This window comes from Mobula hypostoma, chromosome 11 (genome assembly GCF_963921235.1).
Source record: "Mobula hypostoma chromosome 11, sMobHyp1.1, whole genome shotgun sequence".
Lineage (NCBI taxonomy): Eukaryota > Metazoa > Chordata > Chondrichthyes > Myliobatiformes > Myliobatidae > Mobula > Mobula hypostoma.
This window is the reverse complement of record NC_086107.1, coordinates 100,925,816-100,946,759: the sequence shown is the minus strand read 5'-3', so window position 1 is coordinate 100,946,759 and position 20,944 is coordinate 100,925,816. Positions and strand designations below refer to the sequence as shown.

General features: G+C 44.6%; 1 protein-coding gene across 12 annotated transcripts in view; it reads right to left on the bottom strand.

Annotated features, from left to right (window-relative positions):
• Window positions 1-20,944, bottom strand: part of triobpb (TRIO and F-actin binding protein b) — a 305,286-nt gene that overhangs the window by 264,282 nt on the left and 20,060 nt on the right. The window contains exon 1 of one of the 12 annotated variants that reach the window (XM_063062683.1): window positions 19,200-19,441. The exons of 10 other annotated variants lie outside the window; for them this stretch is intronic. Coding sequence is in view for 1 of the 2 variants with exons in the window: in XM_063062680.1 (XP_062918750.1) it covers window positions 17,559-17,579 (21 nt within the window). In the remaining variant the exon portion in view is untranslated. Of the gene's footprint in view, window positions 1-17,558; window positions 17,595-19,199; window positions 19,442-20,944 lie in introns of those variants that run through there. One more of the 12 variants, XM_063062680.1, reaches the window with a different exon arrangement.

Below are 20,944 nucleotides of genomic sequence, written 5' to 3'. Positions count from 1 at the left end.
GGATAATCAAGGACACGACCCACCCAGCTAACACACTTTTCATCCCTCTTCCCTCTGGGAGAAGGCTCAGGAGCTTGAAGACTCGTACGGCCAGATTTGGGAACAACTTCTTTCCAACTGTGACTGCTGAATGGATCCTGACCCGGATCTGGGCTGTAACCTCCAAATATCCGGACCTGCCTCTCGGTTTTTTTTGCACTACCTTACTTTCCATTTTCTATTTATGATTTATAATTTAAATTTTTAATATTTACTATCAATTTGTACTCCAGGGATTGCGAAGCGCAAAATCAAATATCGCTGTGATGATTTTACGTTCTAGTATCAATTGTTTGGCGACAATAAAGTATAAAGTATTGATTGAGATACAGTGCAGAATAGGCCCTTTAAACCACACCGCCCAACAATCCCTCGATTTAATCCTAGCCTAATCATGGGACAGTTTACAATGACCAATTAACCTACCAACCGGTACGTCTTTGGACTGTGGGAGAAAACGGGAGCACCCGGAGGAAACCCATGCAGTCACGGGGAGAACAGACAAATTACAGGCAGTGACAGGAATTAAACCCTGGTTGCCTGTACTGTAAAGCGTTGTGCTAACCTCTGTGCTACCTTGCCGCCAATCATGAGATTATCCTTGTGAACCTCCTCTGGACTCTGTCCAAAGTCAGCACATCCCTTCTTAGATAAGAGGCCCAAAACTGCTCACAATACTCTGAGTGCAGTCTAGCTTTGTTGATGTTTTTCACTACCTTCAGTTCTTTTGGCTTTGCACAAGGTCCCTGCCTTTTCCTGGATAACCCTTATCCTTGCTTTCCTCTCCACTGTACTCTTACCCAACATCTGCATCTTCATCTCAGCTGTCTGAGGTAGTGAGAGTCACGTGTACAGCACTTCGTACAGAGATGGCCCACTGGATTTATTGGCCCTTGGCCTTATACCACCTACTTTTGATCCACGACAGGTCACTGTAGAAAGTAGAAAGCAGTCTGAGCTTACCATTGCTTGAAAATATACTCCTTCAAGAGGACCAACAACCCTGTTGTGGTTTGGGGACTTGCCTGCCTCAATAACCCAGAGAGTTATGTTGTCTGGAGTCAGGGCTTTATGCTTCAGCCCTTGGTAGGGTCACCCATGCCAAACAGGTCAAAGGGTAGAGGACAGACTGAGAGTGGTCCACCGGTCCTCCAGGTTTGGGGGTTCAGCTCAGAGCTAACGACCCTGACTGGTAAAACATAATTGTTACGGAAACAGCAATGACAAATCCTTCCAAATCTGAGTGTGATGGTATTCCTGAGTCTCCACCCGGGACTTGCGTTTCCGACAGTAGTGGAAACCGAGAGGAACTATTGACATGATGAAAGAAGCCCTGAACACCACCAGAGATGGAAGACCTTCACTGCTGCCCTAAACACCAGCGGTGTAACAGGCAGTAAGTGAAAACATACTGCTTCTCCTTCACTGTCACTGGGGATGAATCCTGGTGCTCTATACCCAACGGCACTGTGTGAATACAAACACTACAAAGACTATAGCAGTACAGGAAGGCAGCTCAACACCACCTTCTCAAGTGCAATGAGGGCTGGGCAGTTAATGTAGACATTGCTGGTGTATCCAATTCCTGAAGATACACTCAGTGGCCAGTTTATAAGGTACCTCTGGTACCTGACGAACTGGCTATTGAACGGATGCTCATGGTCTTCTGCTGCTGTAGCCCATCCATTTCAAGGTTCGATGTGTTGTGGGTTCAAAGGTGCTTTTCTGCACATTACTGTTGAACTGCGTGGTTACCGTCACCTTCCCGTCAGCTCGAGACAGTCCAGCCATTCTCGTCTGACCTGCTTCACCACAGAACTACTGCTCACTGGATTTTCCTTTGTTTGTTTGTCATACCATTTTCTGTAAATTCTAGAAACTGTTGTACGTGAAAATCCCAGGAGACCTGAGAGACTCAAACCACCCCATCCGGCAACAACAATCGCTCCACTGTTAAAGTCACCTAGATCACATTCCTTCCTCACTCTGATGTTTGGTCAGAACAAAAAGTGAACCTCATGACCATGTCTACGTGCTTTTATGCATAGAGTTGCTGCCACATGAATGGCTGATTAGATATTTGCATTAATGAGCAGGTGTACAGGTGTACCTAATAAAGTGGCCACAGAGTATGGATCAAATAGTGAGCATCACGGCCTTTTTCAGTGCGAGGACAATACCCAGGGCCAGAAGATGAACGCAAGGCTCCAGAAAATTTATTTGGGTTTTAATTTTTCCAGTGTATACAGTAATGAGCATATAGGCATCTGTTAGTCTCGTGAGACCATGGACTTGCACCTTGGAAGGAACCCATACAGCTTGGCACCGGTGTCGTCGCAGAGCAATGTGTGGTTAAGTGCCTTGCTCAGGGACACAACACGCTGCCTCAGCCAAGGCTCGAACTAGCGACCTTCAGATCACTAAACGAACGCCTTAATCACTTGGCCACGTGCCCAACAACCTTTGCTCCTGCCATATTTTACAAACTTGTTCTCTGTTCCACATTGACAAATACAGTCCTGGGCGCCCAAGCTATATATTATGTTCCTAAGACTTTTGCAAAGCACTGTATAACTCTGGAAATAGAGTGGAGATATGATCCACCTGGCCACTGCCCTCTCATGGCACCTGCAGTGCCTGGAACAATAGGTTGGCCCGGCAGCAGCCTATACAGGAGCTACATGAAATGCTGATTATGAGCAATACTACTGCTTTGACTTCTCAGGGAAGAGACCTGGGGAGTTGGTGGAAATGTGGGGTGAATAAAATAGAATTAATGAAGGATTGGTGTAAAATAATGGGTATAGTTCGGACTGGATAGACCGTTTCTATGCTGCAACTCCATGACAGTCTATGAGATTCCTAAGCTTAGTATGGGAAAAATCAGCCAAGGTTTTATACAAAGAACTTGTTTTACATTGAACTGTACAATGTATCCAACAATGGGCATTACATGAACTTGATAAATTAGTTACAACGCTATTTAGACCTTTAAAGCATTAGTTACAGCAAATAGATTAAAACTCTAAATAGATTCACTGGTAAAATCAAATGGGGAGGGACAGTGTATGGGAACTGCAAACGGAGGGAGCTGTTACCACCACGAGAGATTGTGTTGACCACCCCTGTCATCTCTGGGGTATAGCAGAGTGCAAGGGATTTTCCTTCGAAGATTCGTACAGGGCTCTGCACAGACTGGATGCAACATTTCTCCTGGGTGAGGATCCTGGGACCAGTAGTCAGCCTCAGATAAGGAGCAGGCTGCTTAGCACTGAGATGAGGAGAAATGTCTTCATGCAGAGTGCGACAGCAGTTCTGTAACCCAGGGAACCATGAAGTCTGTCACAGAATTTATTCAAAACAGATCTCAATAGATTTCTGGATATTAAGAGAATCAAGGGATCCAGGAACAGAGCAGGTAAAGGCGCTGAGGAATAAATTTGCTCTGACCTCGATAAATACAGGATAAACCTGAAGGGCTGAATGGCCTCCTCCTATTTCTTATGTTGTGCTGTAGAGCCAAGGATAGCACAGCTTAGAATCCGAAGAACAAAGGAGGTAGAAACCAAGACCATTCAAAAGATTAATTAGTTGACTTTGTAAGCACAATAATAATCATTTAAACATTTACATCGGTGGTGCGCAAGTGGAACAGGTCAAAACCTTTAGGTTCCTTGGGGTCAATATCACAAATGACCTGACTTGGTCCAGCCAAGCACAGTGCACTGCCAAGAAGGCCCACCAGCACCTTTACTTCCTGAGGAAGCTAAGGAAATTTGGCCTGTCCCCTAAAACCCTCACTAATTTTTATAGACGCACCATAGTAAGCATTCTTCTCAGGTGCATCACAACCTGGTATGGAAGTTGTCCTGTCCAAGACTGGAAGAAGCTGCAGAAGATCGTGAACACAGCCCAGCACATCACACAAACTAATCTTCCATCCTTGGACTCACTTTACACCGCACGCTATCAACAAAACCAAATTTTCCTCAGGATTAATAAAGTATATCTATTTATCTATCTACACTGTCGGAGCAGTGCTGCCAGGATAATCAAGGACACGACCCACCCAGCCAACACACTTTTTGTCCCTCTTCCCTCCGGGAGAAGGTTCAGGAGTTTGAAGACTCATACAGCCAGATTTGGGAACAGCTTCTTTCCAACTGTGATAAGACTGCTGAACGGATCCTGACTGGGATCTGGGCCGTACCCTCCAAATATCTGGACCTGCCTCTTGGTTTTTTTCCACTACCTTACTTTCCCTTTTCTATTTTCTATTTATGATTTATAATTTAAATTTTTAATATTTACTACCGATTTGTACTCCAAGGAGCACGAAGAGCAGAATCAAATATCACTGTGATGATCGTACACTCTAGTATCAATTGTTTGGCAACAATAAAGTATGAAGTAATAATCATTCATTTACACATTGCAGTTGAGGGGCTCTCTGTATTGCAGACAATCAACATCACGATCATTGCAGTGGGAAAGCCTGTCGCAAGGCTGCTGATAAATGGGAAACTGAGCTTGTAGTTACAGCTTCATTAGTTCATCATGGACGTCCCACAAACTGGATTTTCCCCTCTCCTCACTCTCCCCACTCTCCCGTTCCTTTGTTGTTTGCTGGATAGCTGGTTGGGAGGGCTCCCCTCTCCTGGTGGAGTTTCCTGTAGACATCCACAAGTGTTGATACCCACTCCTCCAACTACTGCAGAACCTCCTTGAGAACAGTCTACGCAGAAGTGGTACCTCGGCTCAGCGGTGGAGGGGCCTGTGATATGGTGGGAGTGCCTTAGCTGGTGGTGTACTTGTGCGTGGACGGAGCACAGGAGCCATGGCCTCAGCAGTGTTTGCTGTGGGGGCTCAGCTTCACCATGACTCAATGGACTACCGATGGATGAGAACATTGTGCCAGGATACCAGGTGACTTGCTGCCTTTGGCTCCGCTGTATCTGGACGGTAATACAATACAGAGACCGAGCAGACCACAGCTCCTGCACTGGCAGTAAATGCCACCCTGCAAAACCACGCAGCCTCGCGCTCAGGAGAGGATTCGTTATAACTGGTCCGATAAGACCACAAGATATAGGAGCTGACGTAGGCCATTCAGCCCATCAAGTCTGCTCCGCCATTCAATCATGGGCTGATGCAATTCTTCCAGTCATCCCCACTCCCCTGCCTTCACCCCACACCCTCTTTGAATAGAGGGCCTTAAACAAAAGTGGGTGTGGGTGTCCATAACCAGCCAAACAGCACATAGCTCCACAACCTGACAATCATGGGCACCAATATTCTGACCTCCCTGTAGCAAGTGAAACACTTTGATGAAGATGGCCCAGTTCAAGAGCAGACAGTATTCTACTTCAAGGTTAGGTAGTGTTGCTCTCTGAACGTTGTAGCCAGACACACTTGTGTATTGAACATCCTCTCTCCCTCCTCATCCTCTCTTCCAACAGCAACTCTAGCTCAGCATCGTCCTTGTTCAGTCTCCTGCTCGAGATATATTCCAAAGGTTTACATCAATACAGTACTGTGAAGTCTTAGGCACATATGTATAGACAGGGTGCCTAATACTTTTGCACAGTACTGTACTTGTCGAAGTGGAGCGGAGAGTGAGTTTGTAAATCTGGGGGGAGTAAAGGATATTGGGAATGGTGAGGGTGGAGCGCCACAGGAGGGGGGTGGGAGAGGTGGCAGAGGAGGAGTGCCAGAGACAGGGGTGCTGGTGCACATACAGACACACCCAGCCCCGAGACGCCAGGCAAGGTCATTTGATTCCAAACAATTGGTTTACTGATCATCACTGAATGTCTCTCTGGTGCTTCCCACTCCCTCCCCTCTCCCTTCCCCTGTTCCCAACTATAATACCCCTCTCCCTGCCCCCTTCCCACTCTCAGTCCACAATAAATTCCCATATCAGAATCAGGTTTATCATCACTCACATACGTCATGAAAATTGTTTCTTTCTGCAGCAGCAATACAGTGCAATACATAAAATTACTACAGCACTGTGCACTTAGGCACCCTGGCTACATACTGTACATGTGCCGAAGACTTTTGCTAGTAGTATATTCAACCCTGGCAAAAGAATGGATTCTGGAAAAAATGTTCTCATCAATCCCAGAAACTTCTGACAACCACCAGGAGGAAAACATCAATCAACTACTAACGTGTGTACTCAATAACTAACCCGTTAAATAATAACTGTAAATCCAAACAGCAGTAACTATAAGCATTTTACAGTGTCATGCCAGGAGCCTTGTTGTGGTTGAATTACTTGTCACTACAGTATCTTACTTGTTCTGGACCATATGGAGTCAAGCTCTCCCAGTGGCTCTGCAGGGAAACCATTCTAATTTCAGGTGGTAAATGTGACAGTCTGAGAGATGGACCCTCAATAGGGGGCTTTGCAAGTACAACTACACAGCTCCCGGTAGTCTTGACAGGACACTTTTTGGACTGGGTGCTACGTTAGACCTCCTGCTCAATGTACGGGTATCAGAACTCCGGAGCTCTGTATCATTTAGGACGACCTGCAGGCCAGTATGACTCAAGATTTTTAAATTTTATTCATTTTCCACAGAGTCATTGTCAGTGGTGTTTATTGTCCATTCCGACTAGTCATTAAGAAGGTGAGGTTGCCCCCAAATTGAACACGGCAGCAATGACACAACGGAGGCCACTGCAGAGGAGATGAAGGGATCCACCACGTGGGTTGTGTCTGGAGTCTCATATCGGCCAAACCGGGCAAGGCTGACAGATGGTGCTTTATAAAAATCCAGTCACCATCATTACAATCAACCCTTTACCCAAACTTGAGATGCTTAGTGAAACTCAAATTGCACAGCTGTCATGGTGGGATCATGAATTTGGGTCTCGGAACTGTCGGTTTCCGGGTTAGCAGCCAGGTTGGTTAACCACAACGTTAACACTGTACCGTATAGTGTGAAGTTTTTGGTTCACGTTGAAGTAATAAATGCTGGAGGCACAGGTCTTCTCTGTGGGCATATTTGTAAACCGCTCATAGAGTCATACACTAGCAGACCCTACTGCCTATTATAGGCATCCGTTAGCCTTGCGAGACCATGGATCTGCGCCTGGAAAGTCTTCACTCTCCAGGGTGCAGGCCTGGGCAAGGTTGTATGGAAGACCAGCAGTTGCCCATGCTGCAAGTCTCCCCTCTCCACAACACCAATATTGTCCAAGGGAAGGGCATTAGGACCCATACAGCTTGGCACCAGTGTCGTCGCAGAGCAATGTGTAATCAATGTGCTCAATTAACTGCCTATTACTTCCATGTCAGCACCTCACCCTCCTGATCCCATCTCCCAGTACTTGCCTTTGAGCCGTGGAATTTCAATTGCTTATCTAAATACTTCCTCAATGTTGTGAGAAGTACCTGCCTCCACCACCACTGCCGCCAGTGCGTTCCAGATTTCAATCACTTTTCTGGGTGAAGAAGCCTTTCCTCAAGTCCCTGCTAACTTCCTTAGACCTATTGTCCTCCTGTTATTGGAACTGTTCCCTTGTTATGAGGTGTCTATCCTATCTGTGCCCTTCATAATATCCTGTCCTTCCATCATGTCCCTCCTGAACTTCAAGGAAAACAGGTAGGAGGTACTGGAGCCTTAGGTCCCACACCACCAGGTTCAAGAGCAATAATTACCCTTCAACCATCAGGCTCCTGGACCAGCGTGGATAACTTCACTCACTTTCATTTCACAACCTATGGACTCAACAGCTCACGTTCTCTCTGTAGTTATTTATTACTATTATTACTACAGGTATTTGCACAGATTGTCTGTTGCACATCAGTTGCTTGTCAGCCTTCGTTTGCATGTAGTTTTTCATTGATTGTATTTTACTTCTTTGTTCTACTGTGATCACCTGTAAGAAAATGAATCTCAGGATAGTACAGGGTGATGTAACTTCGATAATAAATTTAGTTTGAACTTTGAAAGCCAGCCTATCCAATCTCTGCTCAGAACTGAAGCCCTTCATCCCAGACAAGATCTCAGAGAGTCTCCTCCACACCCATTCTATTTCAGTTACATCCTTCCTGCTGTGTGACAACCAGAGCTGTATGCAGTAATTCAGCTGAGGTCTAACTAATATTTTAGTTCTACCGTAACCTCCAGACAACCATCAGAAAGAAAAATAACATCAAAGGAACAATTACTCTGTACTTGTTAAATCCTTTCAATTAAAAATTACAGCTACTTGAAGTAGTAACTTTAGGCCTGCTCAAATGTCATGGCTGGAATCTTCCTTTGAGGTTGAATTACTGCTAACTTATAGTTATCTTCTTTATTCTGTATTTCACTGATTCTTCCCTCCCAGTGACCCCACTGGACAATGGTACCAAGTTTAGATGGTGAATTTGTCTGACCAGTAACCAGCAAGTATCAGAGGCACCCATGGTCTCATTACCCGCCTCTGAAATCCCATTCCATTGTACTCAGAGCATGGGAAGAGGCCCTTCAGCCCATCTGGTCCACACCAACAAAGACACCCATTCAAGCTCATCCAATTTGCCCACATTTGGCCCATATCCTTCCAAGCCAAGGGTTTCCAACCTGGAGTCCACCAACCTCTCAGTTAATGGTAGGGAGTCCATGGCATAAAAAGGGTTGGGAACCCCTGTTCCAAGCCTTTCCTATCCACCTACACAAGTACCTTTCAAAAGTTGTTATTGTATCTCTTTGTTGTATCCAAACAGCACTGGGGAATGGTGGAGATATCTCCCTGCTGTATTGAGTTGAAGAAGATTTATCTGGAGGGCTGAGCTGTAAACAGGCATCACTAATATCATTATCAGCAATTGCATGCTCAACATCTTCAGCCACCACCAATGTACACATCAGCATGATATCCATATGCATATGGGCGGAAGTCACCAGGGCTGGTGTTCCATCCTCCCCTGTCACCTCAGTCATTCAAGTCAGGGAGTCAAACCTCACAGCTCACTGATGATCGGAGAGCCCTGGATTCGATGCCTAGAGGTCGGCAAAGTCCGGAAACCAAAGCCAAAGGCTGAGGTACACAGCACAGAAAGCCCCAGAGGTCAAAGGTCAGAGGCCTGAAGGTCGAAGAGTGAAGTCAGCAAGTCCGGAAGCTCAGGCCTGAAGGTCAAGTCTGCATTTCTGGGCCAGGGACTAAAGTCCAGAGGTCTAATGTCTGAGAGTCTGAGAATCTGGGGCCAAGGATAGAGGCCCAGGGGTGGCCTGAGTGTCTGGGAGGCCTGGGATCCCAGTTGTTTACAATATATATTAATGACTTAGATGACGGAATTAAATGCAGCATCTCCAAGTTTGCGGATGACACGAAACTGGGCGGCAGTGTTAGCTGTGAGGAGGATGCTAAGAGGATGCAGGGTGACTTGGATAGGTTAGGTGAGTGGGCAAATTCATGGCAGATGCAATTTAATGTGGATAAATGTGAGGTTATCCACTTTGGTGGCAAAAACAGGAAAACAGATTATTATCTGAATGGTGGCCGATTAGGAAAAGGGGAGGTGCAACGAGACCTGGGTGTCATTATACACCAGTCATTGAAAGTGGGCATGCAGGTACAGCAGGCGGTGAAAAAGGCGAATGGTATGCTGACATTTATAGTAAGAGGATTCGAGTACAGGAGCAGGGAGGTACTACTGCAGTTGTACAAGGCCTTGGTGAGACCACACCTGGAGTATTGTGTGCAGTTTTGGTCCCCTAATCTGAGGAAAGACATTCTTGCCATAGAGGGAGTACAAAGAAGGTTCACCAGATTGATTCCTGGGATGGCAGGACTTTCATATAATGAAAGACTGGATTGACTAGGCTTATACTCGTTGGAATTTAGAAGATTGAGGGGGGATCTTATTGAAATGTATAAAATCCTAAAGGGATTGGACAGGCTAGATGCAGGAAGATTGTTCCCAATGTTGGGGAAGTCCAGAACGAGGGGTCACAGTTTGAGGATAAAGGGGAAGCCTTTTAGGACCGAAATTAGGAAAAACTTCTTCACACAGAGAGTGGTGAATCTGTGGAATTCTCTGCCACAGGAAACAGTTGAGGCCAGTTCATTGGCTATATTTAAGAGGGAGAGATATGGCCCTTGTGGCTAAAGGGATCAGAGGTTATGGAGGGAAGGCTGGTACAGGGTTCTGAGTTGGATGATCAACTATGATCATACTGAATGGCGGTGCAGGCTCGAAGGGCCGAATGGCCTACTCCTGCACCTATTTTCTGTGTTTCTATGTGTCTGGGGGTGGGGGGCAGAACGTCCAAGTGTCCTGAGTCTGAGTGTCCAGAGCCAAGGGTGGAGGCCCAGAGGTGGCCTGTCCTGGGTTTCGAGGCCTGTTGGCACGTATGAGGGTTGGCTGGGTGGGAGAGTAGTTGACTTCTTTTGTTTGTTTTGCTGTTTTTTTTTAAACTGTTGTTATTGTTGCTGCTTTGTGTTGTTCTGCCTGGCACTGTGAGCATTCTGTGTTGGTACAGGAATGTGCAGTACCACTTGCGGGCTGCCCCCAGCACACCCTCAGGTGTGTTGGTTGCTAAACACAAATGACACATTTCACTGCACATTTCGATGTACACGATTTGAATCTTAACCTGAATCCGAATCCCTAAACCTCAGAACAAGAGAGTGAGTCTCCCCTCAACCAAGAACACTGTCAGTGAAGTACTCATCCTGCCACGCTCACAGCGGGAAGGTCAGAAGAGGGCGAGGCAGCGGTGCCAGTCTCCCTCAACGTGAGTATTTTCGCTCAATCAGGTTGGAGCTGGGATATCTGCAAAACTCAGACGCGCAGGGAAGGTCACCAAGGCTCTCTAGTTCACGACAGATAATTACAGTTAACTCTTTCTTGTTAAGGGAGCAACAGACAGGAGCCCATGGCTCCAGTCAAACTACAGGCATCCACAGGGTGGCATTAACCACGTTCAAGGCCGTTCCCAGCACCCAAAACACAGACTGTACTCAGCCCAGAGAGAAGCTTCATCGGTCTGATGCCCTAAGAGACGGTAGACTGTCTATTCCAACACACCGTATAAATATCATCCATTAACTGATACAGGGAGATGAGAAAAGAGAACACTTTGCTAAGGAAACTGCATCTTCAATGTAATATTTTACTTAATCTTTTAGATTCTAAAAATAGACAGAGCTGCCCCATTACCTTTCAGTTACACTCACCTTCATAGGCATTCACCCCTACTCATCACTATTCAACTTGCTCAGAGTATGTGACACACTAACCTGTTATTTATCGTTCAACAGCGTCCATTGTCCCACACAAACCTGAGATATCTGGCTTTGAACAATATTGTAATCCAATCGGCTCAGAGCTAACTCTGGTGTAGGTCATGACTATTTTATAAGTCATCTGTCATCTTCCCTGCTTGGAGACGTGTCACCGCTCCTTTATCCTCACTGAATCCTGATCTTGGAATTCCCTCCTCAGCAGTGTCACGGAAGAGCCTGCACCAGATGTCAGCTTGCCTCCATCTTCTTACGGACAACTTGCATTGGCTAATAAGTACTGGTCACATAAGCAATCTCCACATAAATACAGTGGATTCCGGTTAATTGGAGCAACCACTTATTTGGGACCACTCTTAAAGAACAAAAACAAATTGAGAAAATTGCTGGGATTCCCTACGCTTATTTGGAACACTATGCTGCTTAATTGGGACAGGAGGCTTGCCGAACAGGTTCTAACTAGCATCAGTTGTGCGCACTTGTGTGGTCGTTAGACGCTACACCGTGCTTAGAGTGAACTGAGGCTGAGGCTATGGGTCTGCCTTGGACTTCGTGTCTATGGACTCACTTTCATTCAGAATGCTGTTGCTTGCTTTTACTGTTTGCATGATTGGTGTTTTTTTCTTCTCTCTCTGTGCATCGGGCGTTGGTCTTTTTTTAAAATTGGGCTCTTTCGGGTTTCTGTTTTGTGCCGGCCTGTAAGCAGACGAATCTCAAGGTTGTATAACTTATACTTGCTTTGATAATAAATGTAACTTGAACAGTTTTTAAACAGCATTAGTTGTGCATTTTTGTGTTTAAAAAGTGATTTTTGTCACTGATAATTGGTGAGAAATAAGCAGTGAGACAATTCAGATCTGCTTTGCTCACTGTGGTATCAAGCATTTAGGCTTGGAGATGCCAGAAATGACCGGAAGTGAAAAGTCAAACTATTTCACTACTTCAACAAGTTGGGAACTATGAAGAATTAAGGTATTGATAATCATCTCGAAGGTTATAACGATAATTTGGAGGATACAATCATAGTTTTATAGTACTGTTGGCAATGTTCCCTCTAATGTTTTTTACAGCTGTAAGGAACAACCATTGCTATGAGCAGGAAATTTTTAAATGGCCTGAAAACTGTGTGGTGCCTTAAATGTTTTTGTAATATGCATATTATGAAAATTTAGAATGAAAACAGAAAAATCATACTTTTGATTTTATTTATTAATTAGAGGGTATAATGAAATGCACGACAACAAAGAAAATCTTTCATGTTTCATAAACTTTTTCTAGCTACATCCAATTCCAGCTGTGCGGCAACAAAGGCTATGTGCACGGTAGCATTTCAGTAATTGTGCGACTGCGCAGCTTAGAGGAAACACTGTTGGTTGTGTTCTACTTTCTGTATTTCATTTAAATGCAAAATGTGTTACTCAGTTTGTCTTTTTTTTAATGTCTTTTTAACTATTTCTATGAAACTTTGTCTAATTGGGCAGCAGCAAAACTGGGCCAAAATGTACTGGTCCCAATGTGTCCCAATTGGACAGGAAGGAGAAGGGGAAATCCACTGTACATCTAATCTCACCTGCCTCCCAACTCCATCCCTGTGCTCCCTTCCCACCTCTCATCTTTTGCTCCTCCTCAGTCCACCAATCACCTCAGCTTCCTGTCTCACCTCGTCCCCTTCTCCTCTCTATGATGGCTATCACATCTCTCCCCTCTCAATCCTGATGCTGGATCTTAGCCCAAAACATCAGCAGAATTCCTTTCTTGAGGTGCTGCACGACACACTGAGTTCCTCCAGCAAACTGTTTGTTGTCTCATATAAACTATATATAAAAAAATGTTAGACATGTACTTACAAATTATGGGCATTTGTAAGCCACTCGGCCCTTCCAATCTACCCTACCATTTAACAAGATCAGATCAGATCTGATGGTAATCTCGAGTTCATACCCTGGCCAATGCTCAAAACCTTCCACCCTCTTGCCTGTCTACAATCTCTCCATCCCTGCCTTAAAAATTCTTAGACTGCTTCTACCACTCTTTGTGGAAGCAAGTCCCAGAGAGATTGTGATCAACTGAGAGGAAAGACTTCAAGCCATCTTGAAATTTCTCCTCCCTGCAGGCAGTTAATCTGATCAGCCATTCATTTAACTCCCCATGCCCCTCTCTACCTACTAACCAGTCATTGTATGGCACTGTAAAAACTTTAAAGCAGTTTTTATGATGCAGTTTACATGGTAAATACATGCTGGGATTTATGTATTTATTCACATTTTATTCCATATCTATACTTCAACCTCCAACTTTATTTTTATGTAATACTTTATTCTTTACAATTGTCTAATGTTGTTGGTTTTTATTGTATTTGCACCCTCACCACAGGAAATTCCTAGTCCATGTAAACGTTTATGGCGAATAAAGTCGCTCCTTCCTTCCTTCACAAAGGACATACAGCAGCCCATCTCAAGCATTACACACTGACTTCAAAGGGTTTGGGACTGTCTGTGTCCAGCAGAATGTGCGTACGCAGGCCTGAATTCGGGTGTGTGTACGTGCAGTCCTGAGCCTTGGTGACGCAGAATTGTAGTCATTTTCAAACATAGTATCTTCAGATGAAACTAGGTGAGTTCTCAGCAGGAATATGTCCTATGGCCTCTGTCAAACCAGGTTTGCAGTTTGAACTTTTACTGTTTTGGATGTCAACTACTCAAAGGGCCATAAACAGCAGAGGACCCTGGGATGCATTTTCATAGCTCCCAGAAAATGGAAGGTTGGATAGAGCAGTGAAGAGGGTGAGGATAGGGCAGTGAAGGCATTACCCTGAAGTAATGTCCTGAAGAAGGGTCTCGGCCTAAAACATTGATTGTTTATTCTTTTCCAAAGGTCTGCCTGACCTGCAGAGCTCCCCCAGCATTTTGTGTGCATTGCTTTGGATCTGCAGAATCTCAAGTTTGTGATTCAACGTGCTTGCTTTCATAGGCCAAGTCTGAACAGAAGTGTGAAGAGTCGCGCCACAGTTGTACTAAACACGCACCTGGCCAGATTTGCAGCTTTGTCAGAACCAGAATCAGGTTCATCACCACTGGCATATGACGTGAAATTTGTTAACTTAGCAGCAGCAGTTCAATGCAATACATAATATAGATAATAAATAAAATAAAAATATTAACAATAATACATAAACAAGTAAATCAATTGTAGTATATGTAAATTGAATAGATTTAAAAAACATGCAGAAAACAGAAATACTGTATATTAAAAAAGTGAGGTAGTGTCAAAGGATGTCTGCCATTCTGGTCACCTCACAAAGGAATGATATGGTATCATTAGAACGAATACAGTAGATATTCAGCAAAGCTTTGCCTTGAACTTTACTTACAAAGGGGAAATCAAAAAGGCTCCATTTACTGGCGCTGGAATATCAGAATGACCTTGTACAGGTTTATAAATGAAAAGCACAGACAGGATAGTCAGTCTCTTTGTCAGGATAGGGAAACCCAACATGAGAGGGCATAGGTTTAAGGTGAGAGGGAAGAAATTCAAAGGCCATCCGAGGGGCAGATTTCTGCACAGTCAGGGTGATGGCCATATGGGACAAACTCCCATAGGAGGTGAACACAAAATACTCAGCAGATGCTGGGGTCAAAGCAATACTCACAACACGCTGGAGGAACGCAGCAGGTCGGGCAACATCAATGGAAACGATCAGTCAACGTATCAATCATCCCGTTCTCCCGGTGCGGCCTCCTCTACGTCGGTGAAACTCGATGCAGATTGGGGGACTGCTTCGTCAAGCACCTCCGCTCCGTCCGCCACAACAGACAGGATCTCCCAGTTGTCACCCACTTCAGCTCTGCTTCACGTTCCCATTTGGATATGTCCATACATGGCATCCTCTACTGCCATGATGAGGCTAAACTCAGGTTGGAGGAGCAACACCTCATATACCGTCTAGGTAGTCTCCAGCCCCTTGGTAGGAACATAGAATTCTCCAACTTCTAGTAATTCCCTCCCCCTCCCTTCCCTTATCCCTATTTCACTCTGCCCCCTCCCCCAGCTGCCTATCACCTCCCTCATGGTTCCGCCTCCTTCTACTACCCATTGTGTTTTCCCCTATTCCTTCTTCACCTTTCCTGCCTATCACCTCCCTGCCTCCCCTTCCCAACCCCTTTATCTTTCCCCTTACTGGTTTTTCACCTGGAACCTACCAGCCTTCTCCTTCCCACCCTCCCCCCACCTTCTTTATAGGGCCTCTGCCTCTTCCCTCTACAGTCCTGATGAAGGGTTCCGGCCTGAAACATCAACTGATCGTTTCCACGGATGCTGCCCGACCTGCTGAGTTCCTCCAGCGTGTTGTGAGTGTTCCCATAGGAGGTGGTGCAGGGAGATGTGACGACAGCATTTAAAAGGCTCTGTACTTAGCTAGGAAAGGAATACAAATCTAATGCAGGCAAATGCGATTGGCATAGACGGACATCACGGTCAGCCTGGACAAGTTAGGTTGAAGGATTTCTCTGCTGCACTGCTCTATGTTCTACTCTCAGTGGTCACCTCATTAGGTACCTCCTGTATCTAATAAAGTGTCTACTGAGTGTATGTTCATGGTCTTCTGCTGCTGTAGCCCATCCACTTCAAGGGTTGACGTGCTGTGTGTTGAGATGCCCTTCTGCACACCACTGTTGTAACGTGTGGTTATTTGAGTTACTGTCACCTCCCTCTCAGCTTGAACCAGTTTGGCCGTTGTCCTCTGACCTCTCCCATTAACAAGGTTTTTTTCACCCACAGAACAGCCGCTCACTTGATGTTTTTTTGTTCCTCGCACCATTCTCTGTAAATTCTAGAGACTGTTGTGCACAAAAAAACCCAAGGAAGTCAGCAGTTTCTGAGATACTCAAACCACCCCATCTGGCACCAACAACCCGAGAATGGAACCAGAATGCACTCTGGTCAGAACACGGTGCTTTACAGCACATGTGAAAACTATTTGGCCTAGGCTTCCGGTAGGATTTACCGGAGCTCATCTTTGGCTTCAGAGGGCCACACCAAAGGCACCTCCACTCATTTCTAGCACAGTGAATGAACACACTAAAGGGAACAGCATATCTAGTCAACAAAGACATGTGCTATCAACTTCTCCCTTTGCACATTCCTCTATCCATGTACAGAAGGGAATGTCGGATGCAGACTCCTCAGATTTAATAGAACCCTAGAAAGGAACCTGCATAGTAATCATATAACCACTTAACCATCACAGCACAGAAACAGACCATCTCGGCCCTTCTAGTCTGTGCCGAACTCTTACTCTCACCTAGTCCCACCGACCTGCACTCAGCCCATAACCCTCCATACCTTTCCTGTCCGTATAGCTGTCCAATTTAACTTTAAACGACAACATCGAACCTGCCTCAACCACTTCTGCTGGAAGCTCGTTGCACACAGCTACCACTCTCTGAGTAAAGAAGTTCCCCCTCGTGTTACCCCTAAACTTTTGTCCTCTAATTCTCAACCCATGCCCTCTTTGTTGAATCTTCCCCACTCTCAATGGAAAAAGTCTAACCACGTCAACTCTATCAATCCCCCTCATAATTTTAAACACCTCTATCAAGTCCCCCCTCAACCTTCAACGCTCCAAAGAATAAAGACCTAACTTGTTCGACCTTTCTCTATAACTTAGGAGATGAAACCCAGGCAACATTTTAGTAAACCTCCTCTGTACTCTCTCAATTTTATTGACATCTTTCCTGTAATTCGGTGACCAGAACTGTACACAATGAAGCAGACAAGTTGCGTAGAAGCACAATAGAAAGGCAAAATGAATGTCTGACACTGTGCAATACACTAAACGTAATGTAGTAACCCACCAAGGCTTCCTTGAGTGCGTTTCCTTAATCTATAGTTGTTCCTGTGAAGTTCAGGACAACAGCTATATGCTATCCAGAGTTATCTAGCTCCATCAGCACTCCATATCTAATAGCACCACTGGAGCACCATCGTCAGAAAGACTAGTGCAGGGGTTCCCAACCTGGGGTCCATAGACCCCTCGGTTAATGGTAGGGGTCCCACGCATAAAAAAATAGTTGGGAATCCCTGCTAAAGTGCTTTAAGGAGGTTCACCACCGTCTTCCCAAAGATAATCAGACACAAGGTTTAATAGTAAGTTCTAGGTACTCTGTTGTTCCACTCAAAACTAAACTCCCAGGTCACTCATTGACTTGCCACTGCTTTAGCAGCTTTGGTTTCCAGGGTAGAATGCCTTCGAACCGAAGGACTGTGACAGTGCTCACCCCCTGCAGTATTTGAAGCATCTTTCATCTTGGTCGTCCCAATACTGAGTCGTAGTTATCACACAGCCTTGGATAGTTTACACACTCCTGAAATCCAGACAAATAAAACACGTTTTGATGGGAAGTGCCATCTACTCTGCACCAGCACTTTTTTTTTTCTAGTTACGGTGGTGATCAATTTCAAGATTAGCTTTTGTCACATGTTCATCAAAACATACAGTGAAATGTGTCAATGACGAACACAGACCAAGGATGTGCTCGGGGCAGCCCGCAAGTGGCTTTAGGTGCCAACAAAGCTGGCCCACAAGTTACTATAACTGATACGTCTTTGGAATGCGGGAGGAAACCAGAGCACCCGGAGGAAACATGGTCTGTCAAACTCCTGACAGACGGCATGGGAATTGAACCCGGGTCACTGGCACTGTTAAGTGTTACAGCGTACACTGTCATGCCCCCCCCTTAAAAATTATAAATAAATATTATGGACCCAAAACTCATAAACTAGGTCAAGTAAAACTAAACCCATATTATGTAGGGCCTATAGATATTAAAAGAGGACAAGACCTGCATTCACTCAGACAAGCTGAATAGCATAGTAAAACTTACTTTTCCAAATAACAGCTCTTCTTTACATTCAGCAACTTTAAACTCCTTGGTGTTATTATTTCGTAGATCTGTCCTGGGCACATCACCTAAGTGCAATTACAAAGAAAGTATGGCAGCGCCTCTACTTTCTTAGAAGTTTACCACTTCGGCATGAGATCTAAAACTTTGGCAAACTTCTATAGGTGTGTGGTGGAGAGTATATAGACAGGCTGCTTCACAGCCTGGTATGGAAACACCAATGCCTTTGAATGGAAAAATCCTACAAAAAGCAGTGGATATGTCCCAATCCATCACGGGTTAACCCTTCCCCACCGATGAGCATATCTACATGAGACACTGTTACAGGAAATTAGCATCCATCATCACTCTGATTGAACACCCAAGTTGGTGCAGTCTTTCATTGAACCTGTTATGATTATTATTCTATGGATTTATTGAGTATGCCCACAAGAAAATGAATCTCAAGGTTGCATATGGTGATATATATGTACTTTGATAGTCACATTTACTTTGAACACGACAAATTTTCATGATTGGATTGTGCCGAAGTGTCTTTGGTGGGAGAGTGGTGATGGCAAGGAGAAGAGGGCAGGCAACTCAAATCTGCATGCTACCTGTCAAACTGCTGGTGATCACTAACCAACTTTCACTCTTCTAATCCTGTCCCTGGGTTATACTTCGGCCGAGGAAATGGGAATAGCCATTTATGTTATTGAGAACATACAATGGTACCTCAAGCACAAAGGTCTTTAACATTATGAAATTACTGAACAGGACTGATGAAGATTAAGCGGGATGAATATAAATTGGTCATTATTAAAGCCAGCAGGGAAAAGGGAAAAATTAATAAGTTCTGCTGATAAGCAAGTTAAAGGAAGCTTGTGCGTAATTATAAACTGAATCATTCAGTTCAATTCGCCGTATTCTCTGCTTTAAATTATATGTATTTAATAAGGAATTACACAGAGGAGTTATCTTTGGATTAGAGGCAGGAAGTTCACAGAGAATTTGCTGACTGCTTTAATTTTTACTCACTATTTGATGCTGGTTTTGCTGGGTACGGACGTATTCAAGAACACAGGAAGACGGCAGCACTGTGATGCAGGGTGAAAAGCTGCTGCTTCACAGCACCAGAGAGAGTTGGTTTAGTCCTGACTTCAGGTGCTGTCTGTGTGAAGTTTGTACATTCTCACTGTGAACACCCGGCTTCTCTCCAGGAGCTCTGGTTTCCTCCCAAATTCAAAGGACATGCAAGTCAGAGAGCCCTCCCCAGCTGAAGGTCTATCATAGGATCTATGGGGACTGTGAGGAGAAAAAAATTAAAGGGATTAACGTAGGTTTAGAGCAAATGGGCCGAAGGGCCTGTTTCTGTGCTTTATATCCCTCAAGATTCTATGAACAGTAGTTAAAGACATTAAAAATATTAAGTTACAGTATAATAATGGATAAATAAATAATTCAAAAGAGAAATAGTGATATAGTGTTTGTGGGTTTCATTGAGATCCCCTTCACTCTTCTAAGCTCCAGCAAGTACAGTCCCAGAGACATCAAATGTTTCTCGTACAGTAGCTCTTTCATTCCCAGAATTATTCTTGTGAACCTCCTCTGGACTCTCTCCAATGCCAGCACATCCTTTCTTAGATAAAGGACCCCAGAGTGTTCCCAATACTCCAAGTGTGGTCTGACCAATGCCTCATAAACCCTCCTTGCTTTTATATATTCCTCTCAAAATGAATGCTAACATTGCATTTGCCTTTCTCGCCACTGACTCAACCTGCAAGTTATCCTGCACATGGACTCCCAAGTCCCTTTGCACCTCTGATTTCTGAATTTTCTCCCCATTTAGAAAATAGCCTATGTCTACCCAAGTACGTGACTATACACTTCCCTACACTATATTCCACCTGTCACTTCCTTGACCATTCTCCTAATCTGTCTAAGTCCTTCTGCAGCCCTCACCCCACTCCCCAGAACAAAAACATACTCATCAAGGAGGATGAGCATGGACATATTTTAAATATTCTTTCCTTTCCTTTAGTCGAAGATTACACCACTCAGTATCAGAGCAACTACAGTCAGTCAACGTCAGCACTCTGAGTTTCCTGGTAGTTGCTCCTCTATCTCTTTCTGCAGTAGAGTTGGGCAGCATCCATCATCGAGGTCCCACACCATCCTGGACTTGCCCTCTTCCCATTATTATCACCAGTGAGGAGGTACGGGAGCCTGAAGACACACAACATTTTTTCTCTTCCACCATTCTTTACGAACAGCTTTTTCCCCTCCACTATCAGAGTGGTCCATGAACCCCACAAACACTAAATGACTATTCCTCTTCTGCACCAAATTAATACGTATAATTTCCTGTTATAACTTCATAGTATTTGTTATATATCTTTCTCCTTTCTGCTGCCACAGAACAATAAATTTCCCCACATACGTCAGTGAGAATAAACCTGATTTTGAATCTGATGTAATGGGAGAGAAGCTAATTTTAATGCAAGGAGAGGGGGACTAGCAGGATAAAGCTGATCCAAACAAAGGCATGTATGATTGAAATACAAAGCAAATCCATACAGAAAGCAAGTAGCAACAGGAGAACTTTGGCCAATTAGAAATCAGAAGCTTGAGTATCCATATAAAGCATGGCTGAATACTTTATCAGAGAAGAGGATGCTGCCAATAGGTTTGGTGATGGTAAAGTTGATGCTGCAAAAAGTGGTAAAGGGGAGGTGGAGGAAAAGGGGAATAAATGCTGTACAAGAATTTTGACAAAAACTTCT